General features: G+C 45.8%; 2 protein-coding genes across 2 annotated transcripts; one reads left to right on the top strand and one right to left on the bottom strand.

Moving 5' to 3' along the window:
- The first annotated feature begins 502 nt into the window (after positions 1 to 502).
- Positions 503 to 1,753, top strand: LOC112901084 (senescence-specific cysteine protease SAG39-like). Its single transcript, XM_025969917.1, has 2 exons — positions 503 to 938; positions 1,019 to 1,753. The coding sequence occupies exons 1-2, from the start codon at positions 503 to 505 to the stop codon at positions 1,603 to 1,605; spliced, it is 1,023 nt and encodes a 340-aa protein (XP_025825702.1). The 3' UTR covers positions 1,606 to 1,753.
- A 756-nt stretch (positions 1,754 to 2,509) lies between these two features.
- Positions 2,510 to 4,293, bottom strand: LOC112900228 (UDP-glycosyltransferase 79-like). Its single transcript, XM_025969013.1, has 3 exons — positions 3,537 to 4,293; positions 3,006 to 3,390; positions 2,510 to 2,847 (listed from the first exon to the last, which is right to left on the bottom strand). Exons 1-3 carry the CDS (start codon positions 4,263 to 4,265, stop codon positions 2,510 to 2,512), a joined length of 1,452 nt encoding a protein of 483 aa, XP_025824798.1. The 5' UTR covers positions 4,266 to 4,293.
- Positions 4,294 to 12,162: the final 7,869 nt, after the last annotated feature.

Genomic DNA, 12,162 nt, shown 5'->3' with positions numbered 1-12,162 from the left:
CTAATAATTTTGGACGGGGGAGTACTGCCTAGTTGTTTGCGGAAACAAGTTTTGTTCTTTGTATGAACCTATGACATGTTAATCCTTTGGACAGTTTTTTATACAACTCCAATCCAGTGGATTAACATGTATGCCTGTCACTTGGCTATACATATATATAGTATACCTTGCAATCACATTTACTCAAGTCCAATTGGGCATGAAAGATCTTGTGGAAACTCCAAAGAAGGTCCTGTTCAATCCCTGGGGTCGTTCTCAATCGTGCAGCAAAGCGTACGTCTCATGCACATGAGTTTTTTTACCATTTGAGAAGAACTTGACGGCTACGTACGGTCACCACCCAGCTAAATTTGTTAGGCACGTCGTGTACGCACCGTGTATATTACTTAACTAAATGCATACCATCAACTATATATACCCCCCGATCACCAAAAGAAATTAAAACAGCAGAGTGCACAGCTGCAGGAAGCAACAGACAGAGCGAGAAAGAGCCTGACCGACAATGGCCACCCGCAAGGCGCTGCTCCTTGCCATCCTCGGCTGCGTCTGCTTCTTCAGTGCTGTCCTTGCAGCTCGTGAGCTGAGCGATGACTCGGCCATGGTGGCGAGGCACGAGCAGTGGATGGTCCAGTACAGCCGCGTCTACAAGGATGATGTCGAGAAAGCGCGGCGGTTCGAGGTGTTCAAGGCAAACGTCAAGTTCATCGAGTCGTTCAATGCTGCCGGGAACCGAAAGTTCTGGCTTGGCGTCAACCAGTTTGTCGACCTCACGAACGATGAGTTCAGAGCAACCAAGGCCAGCAAGGGGTTTAATCCAAATGGTGTGAAGATGCCTACAGGATTCAGGTATGAGAATGTTAGCATTGATGCGCTTCCAGCAACGGTGGACTGGAGGACCAAGGGTGCTGTCACTCCCATTAAGGATCAAGGACAATGTGGTAAGTACACTTTGGTAACCATAGACATGTGTAATTGTTTATTACTAAAAACAGTGGTGATACAAAAAATCTGGTTGTAGGATGCTGTTGGGCGTTTTCGGCTGTGGCTGCCATGGAGGGGATTGTCAAGATAAGCACTGGCAAGCTCATCTCACTTTCAGAGCAAGAGTTGGTGGATTGTGACGTCCATGGAGAGGACCAGGGCTGCAACGGTGGTGAGATGGACGATGCCTTCAAGTTCATCATCAAGAACGGTGGTCTTACCACTGAGTCCAGCTACCCTTACAGCGCTCAAGATGGCCAGTGCAAGGCCGGATCCAGCAGCGCTGCAACCATCAAGGGCTATGAGGATGTGCCTACGAACGACGAGGCTGCTCTCATGAAGGCTGTAGCCAACCAGCCTGTGTCAGTGGCGGTAGATGGAGGAGACATGACATTTCAGTTCTACTCTGGTGGTGTGATGACCGGCTCTTGCGGCACTGACCTGGACCATGGCATTGCAGCGATTGGTTATGGACAGGATACTGACGGCACCAAGTATTGGCTGATGAAGAATTCTTGGGGTACAACCTGGGGTGAGAATGGGTTCCTCAGGATGGAGAAGGACATCTCCGACAAGAGGGGAATGTGTGGCCTTGCCATGCAGCCATCCTACCCTACCGAATAGGCAGTTCAAAAAATGCCTCATCACTTTCATACACATACGACACGCAGCTTGAATAATGGATGCTTGTTATTCGTCATAGTTCTTTCATATGTGTGTAAATTGTAGTCACATGGATATACTAGTATATGCTGTAAATGAATACCTTGTAAATGTTTTGGGTCTGGAAACAAGATTTATAATTTGACAAGATAGCAGAGCTTCTAAGTTCTAATTTTTGTATCTTGTGTCCCCTTTCAGTTTATGCATGGAGCTCACAGAAGGAAATGGGGAGCCAGGGGCGAAGCCAGACAAGAAAGCCGCCGGGTCGGATGCATTAAACGCTAGGGTCGACCACATGGATGAACAATACTAAACAGTGATTTTCCATTGATTTTGGCAAATTTCATCAGGGTCTGGCGACCCCGGTTGCGGGGAGCAGATTGTCGCCTATATGTTGAACTGATTGCAGCTGGATTGTTTAGTATAATTTGATTGTAGAGCCTACAGGCTGTTGGATTTCATGGATGCATCCTGTTCATCTGACTTCTCAGAACAAAATATACATCTTTTTGATCGGGAACAAAACATACATGGATCTAAAGAAACGGAAGTTTCTTAAATTGTACGCTTCTAATGTTGCAAGGTTAAATAGATAAGCTACATGTCATGAGATTTATGAGCTCCTTGTCCTTGTAGAGCATAGAAGCACTTCACGTTTAAATAGCACTTACAATTTCAAATGATTATTTACAATAACTGAATAACACAAAACATGTAACTTTGCCTTTACAATGGTTGCTGAGTGCTAACATAAAAAAATAACAACATGTTTGGTCTCCCACGACATTTTGGAAGACGCAATGCCATAAGGATTAAAACTGGCTATGCTCGCAACACATTCCATATCACTGGATGTTTTTATCGTTTAACGTGATGAATACTTTGCAGCAAATTCGCCTATATTCTTGTCTGAGCTCCCTCCTTTCTGCATCGCCTCCTTAGCCTTGTGCATCCACTTAGCGGCATTCCTCCTAAACTCATCCTTCCTATCCCCATCCATCACTTCCTTGATGCACCGTTCAACCTCATTCCTTGTCACCAAGCCTGTCTCATCCTTGCGCACTCGCAAGCCCATACCCCACATGCTCTCCATGTATTTTGATATGGTTGCCTGGTCTGCCCAATGCGGCATTGCAACCATTGGTATGCCATTAGCAATTGCCTCAAGTGTTGAGTTCCATCCGCAGTGCGTGAAGAAACATCCTTCACATTCATAATATGTGCATTAATCATTGGTAAAAAGATTAACATGACTAATTTTCAGTTGCTGGTCAATTCAGTTCATTTTTAGTTGTTGGTGGTCAATTCAGTTCACTAACTTTATTTTGCTTCATAAGAATGTTCAGGGTTTAATTTTGTACCTGCAGCCTTGTGTGCTAGGACCTCAAGTTGGGGGCACCAGGAAACAATAAGGCCATGTTCCTTGCACTTTTCACGGAGTTGATCTGACAACTTGTGTTCCTCATTTGACCTCACAACCCAAAGAAATGGTTTGCCAGAATTGCAGAGTCCATTGCCAAGCTCCTCCAACTGTGTTTCGTCGTATTCGGATACAGTCCCATAGGATACAAGGACAACGGAGCAAGGAGCCTGCTTGTCAAGCCAAGCCATACACGAGACAGTGGTGGTGAATAGGTCGAAGCCGTATGTCTTGTTTGACGGAAGACGCTCGTCATCGAGATAGAATGATGGCAAGCATGGTCCGATTGCCTTTGCGCGCCATGTTCGCTCCATATAATCTGCCTCCTGCTCATGGGTCAACAAAGAAAGCATGTCAATAATCTTGTGAATTTTGAAGTCCATTGCAAAGGCAGAGCATGGGCAATGAGTACTCGATTTTTCTTTTGTCTTGAGCAAAACAACAAACAGGTGGCCAGCAAGACCTCGCTCACCTTGGGTTCGATGTCGCGGAACGAGTTGACGAGCACATCGTCGGCGTCCTCCAGCCCCTCGAACTGCCGGAGCAACGTCTGAGTGATCGCGGGGCACCAGTCCGGTTTCGCGGCGAACGGCGGCACGTCGTCGGGCCCAAGCTCGACGCCGAGCAGTCCTCGCCTGGACAGCTCGGCGCCGTCCGTGACCGGCAGCGCGAGCCGCCCCGCCGACAGCTCGCCGTAGATGAGGTCCACGGAGCACGGCTGCGACAGGAACGCCGCGGCCGCGACGCCCGCCGCCCGCGCCACCCTCCGCGCCCACGGGAGGTGCGGGTCGTAGACCAGCACGCGGACGGGCCGGCCCTCGGCGGCCTCGGAGCGGAGCAGCTCCGCCAGCGTCTCCGAGCCGACGGCCTCGAGGCGGCGACAGTACTCGGCGAGGTCGGGGCACGCGGCCATACCGCCGTCATTGAAGCCGTCGGAAATGGCGGCGACGCGGAAGGGGCTGGGCGGGGGCCGAGCCGTGGTGGACAGGACGTACCGGGTGGTGACGAGCGTGGGCCGGAGGCCGTGGTACACGAGGCGGCGGCCGAACTGGAGCATCGGGTTGGTGTGGCCCTGCGCACCCGGGACCGGCAGGAGCAGCACGTGCACGCCGCGGCGGGTGTGGGTCTCCTCGCTGGAGGCGGCAGCGGAGGAGGAGGACGAGGAGGAAGGCGAGGTGGTGCTGGCGCTCGGGCTCCCCATGGCGCATTGGTTTGGCTGGCTTCTTGCGGCGGTGAGGTGTGTTGCTGTATGCGGCGGCGGCGTTTGGGAGGCTAAATAGGGGTGGCGGCCGGGCAGTGGAGTGGCGCGCAAGGTTCTTGTGCGTGGACTGATTGGGAAGCTCCTTTGACTTGTGGGCTTCTTGCTCCACTTCGTTTTTGCTTCCTCCATCACTTGGGGCCTTGGTCAACACGCAACACAACATACCAGGACGGGCGCCGCCTCCTTAGCTTGTTTGTTCGCAGTGTGAAGTTCCATGTGTTTGGAACTTGGAAGATGCGATTTTGCCGTTTGCATCTGTATTGGAAGCAGCCGATTGGTTAAGAGGAAGTATTTGAGGTGATGTTCCCAACGATCAATGTGGGATGCAGCGGCCATATATAGTTTACGTTTTCTAACCTAGGCTGGTCAAATTAAAATATTATTCCAAATTTCTGAATGTTGATTTTTTTCCTCAATTGTTCCTGCGGATTCAATCTAGAATTTCCACGATTTTTTCTAATAACATGGTTATAGAAAATGTGATCTAAAGATTTTGCAGTCTCAATTATTTACTTTTTTATTGCAACTAAATTAGAATTTGATGATGCAATATCATCTATTCATCTTAAAAACTCGATTTTTTTCAACTGTTCAGATCATTGATATGTTGTTACAATTATTTCTCCATTTTTTATTTTCCTTTTTCCTTTCAAAATATAGACATATACTATCTTTCGATTATAGGCCAGTAATTAGTACTGTGCTTCTCCGTAGCTCGATGGCTAACACTCAAAGACAAGGAATTAGACTGGTTTATGCATCCAAATTCTCGTACTCATCACCGCGGTAGAGAATGTACTTATTGGGACATGCATGTATCTTTTGTACCTCCAAATATAGAGGGCAAACAAGTTGTTTTGCTTCGTATGTTGTGGTAGGCAATTTGTTATCCTTAGGAAGCATATTTTTTAAAATATTTCAGTAATTCACCAAATTTCTTGTCAGATACACCATGTGTTGCCTTCCATTGTAGCAACTCCAGGGTCCTACCAAGCTTTTTTAATCCATCTTTGCAGCCTGGGTACAACAACTTGTGGTGGTTCTCTAACATCTGCTGGAACTTCATCCTCTCCTTTTCACTTTCACAATCTTCCCGCACACCGCGCCATGCTTGCCCAAGATCGTCGGTGGGATCATTATCTGCTACCTCTCCTTCAGGCTCTTGCATGGTAGTATCATCGTCAAAGGCATTGAATCCAGTGTGGCCAGGAAACGTGTCGTCACAACCTTCTTCTTTATTGCCTTCCATTATATAACCCCTTTTTCTCCATGGCTGGTCCAACAAATATAATTGGATATGAAACTATTAGCAAATATATGGCTGTGAATGGTCCTTGAAGAGGAGTAATCCTTATTGTTCTTGCAATCTCCGCACGAGCAGCACATGAAACCATTTCGCTTGTTTGCCTCGGCCACATCCAAAAAATAATGCAGGCCATCAATAAACTCCTTGAAACGTCGGTCAGTATTGTACATTCATTACCGGTTCATCTGCATTGTATTATGCGAATTATCATTAACTATTGTTCCAAAAATATCCATCACACGATATGTATATGTAATACCCTAAGTTTTGCAAAGTATAAAAATAAATTGAATAACATGGTAGGTTAAAGGGTTACAAGATTTTGATAAACAATTTTCTTAAAGTATAAAAATGAATGTAAAGGAAAATATATGACATGTGCATTCATGCTCTTTGCATTGTTTCCTTGGTTGTAGTTTATTTGGATTTAAGTTTGAATTCAATTTTCATGTTCAAATTCAAAAGTATTTGCTCTTTTTCTTTCTTTTTCCCTCCCTCTCTTTTCTCTCCTTTGGGCCCAGCCCAATCGGTTCTTTTCCCCTCTCCCTTTTCTACTCTTTTCTCCCTCCCCCCTGCAGCCCGGCCCGCGGCCATCTCTCTTCCTCTCTTTCCCGGCGCGCGCAGCCCACTCCCCGGTCCAGCCTAGCTCCCCCCGCACGCGGCCTCTTTTCCTTCCCTCTCTTTTTTTTCTCTCCCACGCGCGCTCGGCCCATCGGCCTCTCCCCCGGCCCATCGGCGCGCCCGCCTGTGCCCTGCTCCTCCCCCGCTCTCTCTCTGGTGCGTGGGTCCCGCCGGTCAGACCTCTCTTCCCCGCGCCGCACCGGACTCAGGTTCGAGTCCGGCTCGCCCCCGCGTGGTCTCCGCCTCCTCCGCCGTCTCCGCCTCGGGCCCGCACGCCCAGGTAACCGCGGCCGCCACTACTTAAGCCGCCGCAACCCCGCGCCTCTCTTTCTCCAAGCCGCAGCCGCCCGTGCCCTAACCCTAGCCACTGCCGCCGCTCTGCCGTCCTCGCCTCGGGCCGCCGTCGTCTCACCGTCCGCCGCCGCTTCCCGGCAATCAAGTGCCCCCGGAGCACCGCAAGGTGGTGAGGAGCCTCAGCCGCCACCCCTTTCCTCTTCCCCGAGCCTTTTCCGTGCCGCGCGAGCTCGCCGCCGAGCCGCTCCGCCGTCCGCCATCGCCCGGCCGCCTCGGTCGTCTTGGCCGCCGCTTTTCCCCCCAAAACGACTCCCCACGTTCCCCTCTCTCTCCCCGACCAGATCCCGTCCCGAATCGTCGCCGGAGACGCGAGATCACGTATCTTCGGCGAGCCTCCGCCGCTCGGGTCGCCGCCGGCGTCTCCCCTCCGCCGCCTCGCACCCCCCTTCCCTGGACCGTCCGATCTAGATCCAACGGCCGCGTTTTAATCTAGCCCAAGTCAACAGATCCGTATACCAGTCAGCCATGCCAGTTTTGCAGTTTGGCCCTTCAAGTTTTTAGAAATCAACCCACAATCCTGTGTAGTTCAAAAATAATTGCAGTTTAGTCCTTTTTCTTCTGTTTAGCCCCTGGAGTTTTCTAAAAATTAACCCGCCGTCCTCTAGCCTTCGGTTTTGCGTGCTAGCCCCTCTGTCTAGGGTTTAATTGCAATCTAGCCCCTGGTTTCTTCGTTTTAGGTCCTTTTAGACCCAAATCTTTCGCAAATAAGCCCCTGAAACCCTGTTTTAGCCCTAACTTCTCCGTTCTAACTCCGATTTCATCGATTCTTGCGCTCACGCGATCCTTACGACTTATACAATGTTTCTAAAATATTATTTTGTTCTGTTTATATTGATTGGTGTACTGTTTCTTATTATTTGCATTTATTTGCCTGTATGTGTTTGTGTGTGATGTTAGATGGTGCACAGTTCGAGGATCCGCAGGGACAAGACTTTGAAGAATTTCCTGAGCAGCAGCAGTTTGCTAACGAAGGCAAGTGGTCCTTGATCATGTTTCCATCCTATTAATATCACAATTTTACCTTTACTTTTTATGCATGCATGTGTCTAGAATATGACGGAACCCAATTAAGGATATGACTAGATTCTATTTAACTTCCTTGTTTAAACCTGGATTGTTTTATTTATGTTATAGCTATGCTAGTTGCTTATTGGTAGTTTTTGGATGGTTGGAAATCATGTTATCTCCTGTATCCTTCAAGTCCTCGGAATATTGTTATGGTGATAAATAAGATTATTGAATGAATTGGAACATGGAGAACCACCCAGGAAAACAGTACAACCACAGTACTACATGGCTCTGGTCTTGGCTAATTAATTAGAAACCTTGGCTTGTAAAGGTCTTACCGAAAGGGCAAGAGGGGAGTGCGTTGATGGGGTATAGCTCGGTCCTCTTGAGGTGTAGATATGATCCTGGGTAAGGCGTCTTCCTCATTAGGGAGGGTTATGACCACTGCGGCCTGAAACTTTAGCGGACCAATACAAGTTAGGGAATCTTTGTAAAGGCCTCGTAGTGAATCCCTGCCACTCACCTTGGAAGTGTTTAAGGGCCTTGCAAACCCGGGCATCAAGGGAAACACGAGCTGTGGGTAAAGTGTACACCCTCTGCAGAGTGAAAACTGATATATCAGCCGTGCTCACGGTTAAGAGCGGCTTGGACCCTCACATGATAATTGAACTTGAAGATGATTTAAGCTGTTATTTCTTTATTGATGTTGTTGTTTATTTAATTAGTTTTTATATAAGGGTTGGTATAAACTTAAACCTAGTTAATGCTTGCTAAATAAAACTTGACCAACTAAAATGCTTATCGCAGTCAAACCATGTCAGCTTATCCTTTATTTAGCCTTGCATATCATATAATTTACCCCACTTGCTGAGTACCAACCATAAGTGTACTCACGCTTGCTTTATTAAAACCAATGCTGCTCAGAACAAGATAATTATCCGGAGTTTCCTGAAGATGTTGGCGATTTCTAGGCGTATGTCTCCCAGTCAACTGCCCGTGAAGTTGAAGTCTGCTGCTATTTACCGACGTTCGTTTATTCGTTTAAGCTTAAGACTGTCGGTCATGTAATAAAGTACTACTATACTCTTATTCGTTAATGCATTGCTTCGGATATTCGCTTGTGACGTCTACTGTATGTGCGGAACTTGATCTTGGCGCACATATGGGATGCATTCGGTTACCTTTCCTAAACCGGGTGTGACAGTATAATAAATTAAGAGGCCCAGAATTAAAAGGTCCAAATAAATATCCATCACACACCATGATTAATTCAAAGGTCTAAAATATCCATTCCACAACATGGTTAATTAAAAGGTCTAAAATACCGAATAAGCTACATGCTATTACAAACTACTCATGAGACCTATTGACCCATGCCTCGTGAGCCGCCTCGCGAACTCTTGACACCGAACGATCAATTTCTGCCATCCCCTACACTCCGCGCCATGCATTCCGTCGAGCCATCAAGTCTCGATCATCATCGGTACCATGCAACTCGACATCAAATTCACGCTCAAATTTACGGCTTGCATTTCCTAGTGCGAGACAATCAAATGCTTTCTTAATCCACCGACGAATAGGACCGCTAACGAGTCCAAGACGCTCTTCAGGATGGAACACAAGGGAATATCCGGTGCGCTTCAAATGGTTGCATACCAACGCCCGAGCGGACGCATGGCGCTCCAATGCATCATCCATTTCTACATAACCATATTCATAGTTATTTCACTACACTTATCAAATAAATGTACAAAATTGAATAATTCTTATAATTAGAATGAAAATATACTCACACTCACTTATCAAATAAATTGAAAATGGATATAACTACAATAAAAAAGAACTAACTCCCACAACACTACACTAATCAAAAACTAAATAAATTTTTAGAACTACAATAAAAATATACTCATAATCACGGGCTATATTCAAATTACATCTTTACATTCACATTTCACATTCACTATTTCTAAACCCTAATTATTTTGATATTCTTCAGTTTGAGGTGAACACTCATCATCCCATGCCATATGGGATGCAATCAAGGTTCACAATTTTGTTTCAGGGAAATATCTAAAACCATCAAGAAGTAAAAAAAATCTTTTCAGAACATGTATCTGTTGTTAACCTTGATCCTGCGGTGATGACACTGCCATTCGGGGCCAACATTAATATCCATGACACGGTGCGGTATAAGGACTTGATGAAGGAGTACAGCCTTGGTCCGATTGTGGCATCCTCACCTCGCTCAAAGGTGAGGATATCTTCATTGGGACCAAGGCCGTACTCCTTCATCATGTCCTTATACCGCGGATTTCATGTTGGCCCCGAACGGCAGTGTCATTACTGCATGGTCAAGTTTAAGGATAGATACGTGTTCTGAAATAAAGATTTTTTTACTTCTCAATGGTTTCATTTGAGACTAAATAAATATATTATTAGAGTGTCAAAATAATTTATTCTTAATACGAAATAAATACCAAGTATATATCTTTGTTTCACTTTCAATAATTATGCAATTTGACATTTCACATAAACATTCAATTTGAAATTTCATATTTACATATTCACATTTCACATTCAAATCCATATATGGTCATATATACATACTCTCATTCTAAAAATAAAAATTTATATCAATATTTTTGCTAAATACTATTCCTCTCTCTATATATATATCCCCCATTCAAAAAATAATATTCTACTCTATGTACTCATTTTGATCAACTATACAAGTAAATCACATGTAGGTATGCAAACCTTAAGTAAACTTGAGCTCAAATGGTGTATAAATCGAAAAAACTCTAATATTTTCCCCAATCTAAAAAAACCCTCAAATTTCTCGCTACTCTAGCAATGTAAGATGAGAGGATGAAGTTTCTAACCTTTAAAACTTTTGGATGGATGGGGAATCAAAATCCTTCATAAAACATGCAGAAGATGGGCATGAGCTCCCCGACCCGAGCCAAGAACAAAGGAGCTGAATGGCTCGAGCAGGGGGAGGAAGAAGAGGATAAAAGGGCCAGGGATGTTGGTCCCGGTTGGAGCCACCAACTGGAACCAATAGGTCCTGTGGCCTGTGGCCATCAGTACCAGTTAGAGGCACCAACTGGGACAAATGATGGGCCTTTGATCGCGGTTGGTGGCTCCAACCGGGACTAAAGGTCCCCCGTCCGGTCCCTAACTGTTGAACCCAGAACTAAAGCTTTTATTAGTTCCGGGTCTGACGGCGACTGAGACAAATGTGCAGGATCAAAGACGACCAGAGCAATGAAAAGGGGAATGGATAGGGACGGGTTTGTTGGTTGGCTCAAAGTGATAATGTGCGGGAAGCAGAATAATAGATAGAAACATATGGTAGGAAATATGTGAAGCACGTGGTGCCATATGTCCATCCGATATTTGTCATGGCTTCGGACGACCGTCCTAAATCATTACCGTAAAAAAAATCCTCCTCCCCCTCCCACACCCGACACATGTTGCACGAGCGTCTACAATATCTAAGCTAAGCACATTGTTCCTTGATTCCGACAAGCATCTCCACGCAACCTCAGCCTCAATCACCCCTTATTTCTCGTCACGAGCTGCTCTCGCCACCGAATCCAACACATCGCCCTTGGCCCGTTGCTAGACCTGCAAAGCTAGTTTGGCGTATATCACCTCGCTCATCACTCCATATTCTACCAAATCCTTAGCACTAGGTTGGCCTACCGTCACCATGACTCTAATACCACTAGATTCAAGTGAAACGTTTCTTAATATATGAAGCCAGTAGTATAAGCAAAACGTTTCTTAGACCCAATTTGGTAGAGCTCCATCCAGTTCTATCAAACTGATTCTTAGAAAAAAAAATGATTCACTGGCTGAGAGTGATTCTTTATGATCCTATAAGATTAACTTTGCAAAAAATAGATCATGCATGATTTTTAAGCTCCCAACCTCTTAGTTTATTTAAGAGAATTATTTTATAGAATCAGCACAAAATCACTCCTTTTAAAAAAAGTATTTGGCAGATTTTTCTACTCTCTGCGAAAAAGATTTATGATACCGCTGGCCAATCTTACCATGTTTGCTCGTGACACCTCTGCTCCGGCGCTCTGTTAATCCCTCCCGGTGCTGCTCGTCGAGGACCACCGCAACCCCTCCTTTGGCTCTGCCCGCGCAGCGTTAAATCGCAAGGATAAACAGTAACTATAGCATTCTTAATTTTGTCAAACGGGTTTCCAACGTCTTTTATACCTGAACGGAGGGAGCAGCTGCTAAATATATCTTGTTTGCCATGGCTCCTCAAAGTGTCCTTCAATTCACCGAAAGGATTGTCCTCCCTCGTACTCAGTTTTTTTTAGCACCTTATATTTAGTCTATGGGATGGAATGGACCTTGTTTGTTTTTTTTTCTTATGGTTAGAACGATGGGATGTGAATTTTCTAAATACAGAAAAAGGAACGATGGGACGTGGGATGACTCGGTTTAGAGGGTGTTTGGATTCTGGAACTAATTTTTTATCCATATCACATTGGATGTTTGGATACTAAATAGAGAGATTAA

This window comes from Panicum hallii, chromosome 7 (genome assembly GCF_002211085.1).
Source record: "Panicum hallii strain FIL2 chromosome 7, PHallii_v3.1, whole genome shotgun sequence".
Taxonomy (NCBI): domain Eukaryota; kingdom Viridiplantae; phylum Streptophyta; class Magnoliopsida; order Poales; family Poaceae; genus Panicum; species Panicum hallii.
Note: the sequence above shows the minus strand (reverse complement) of the source record. Positions and strands in the feature narration are given on the sequence as shown.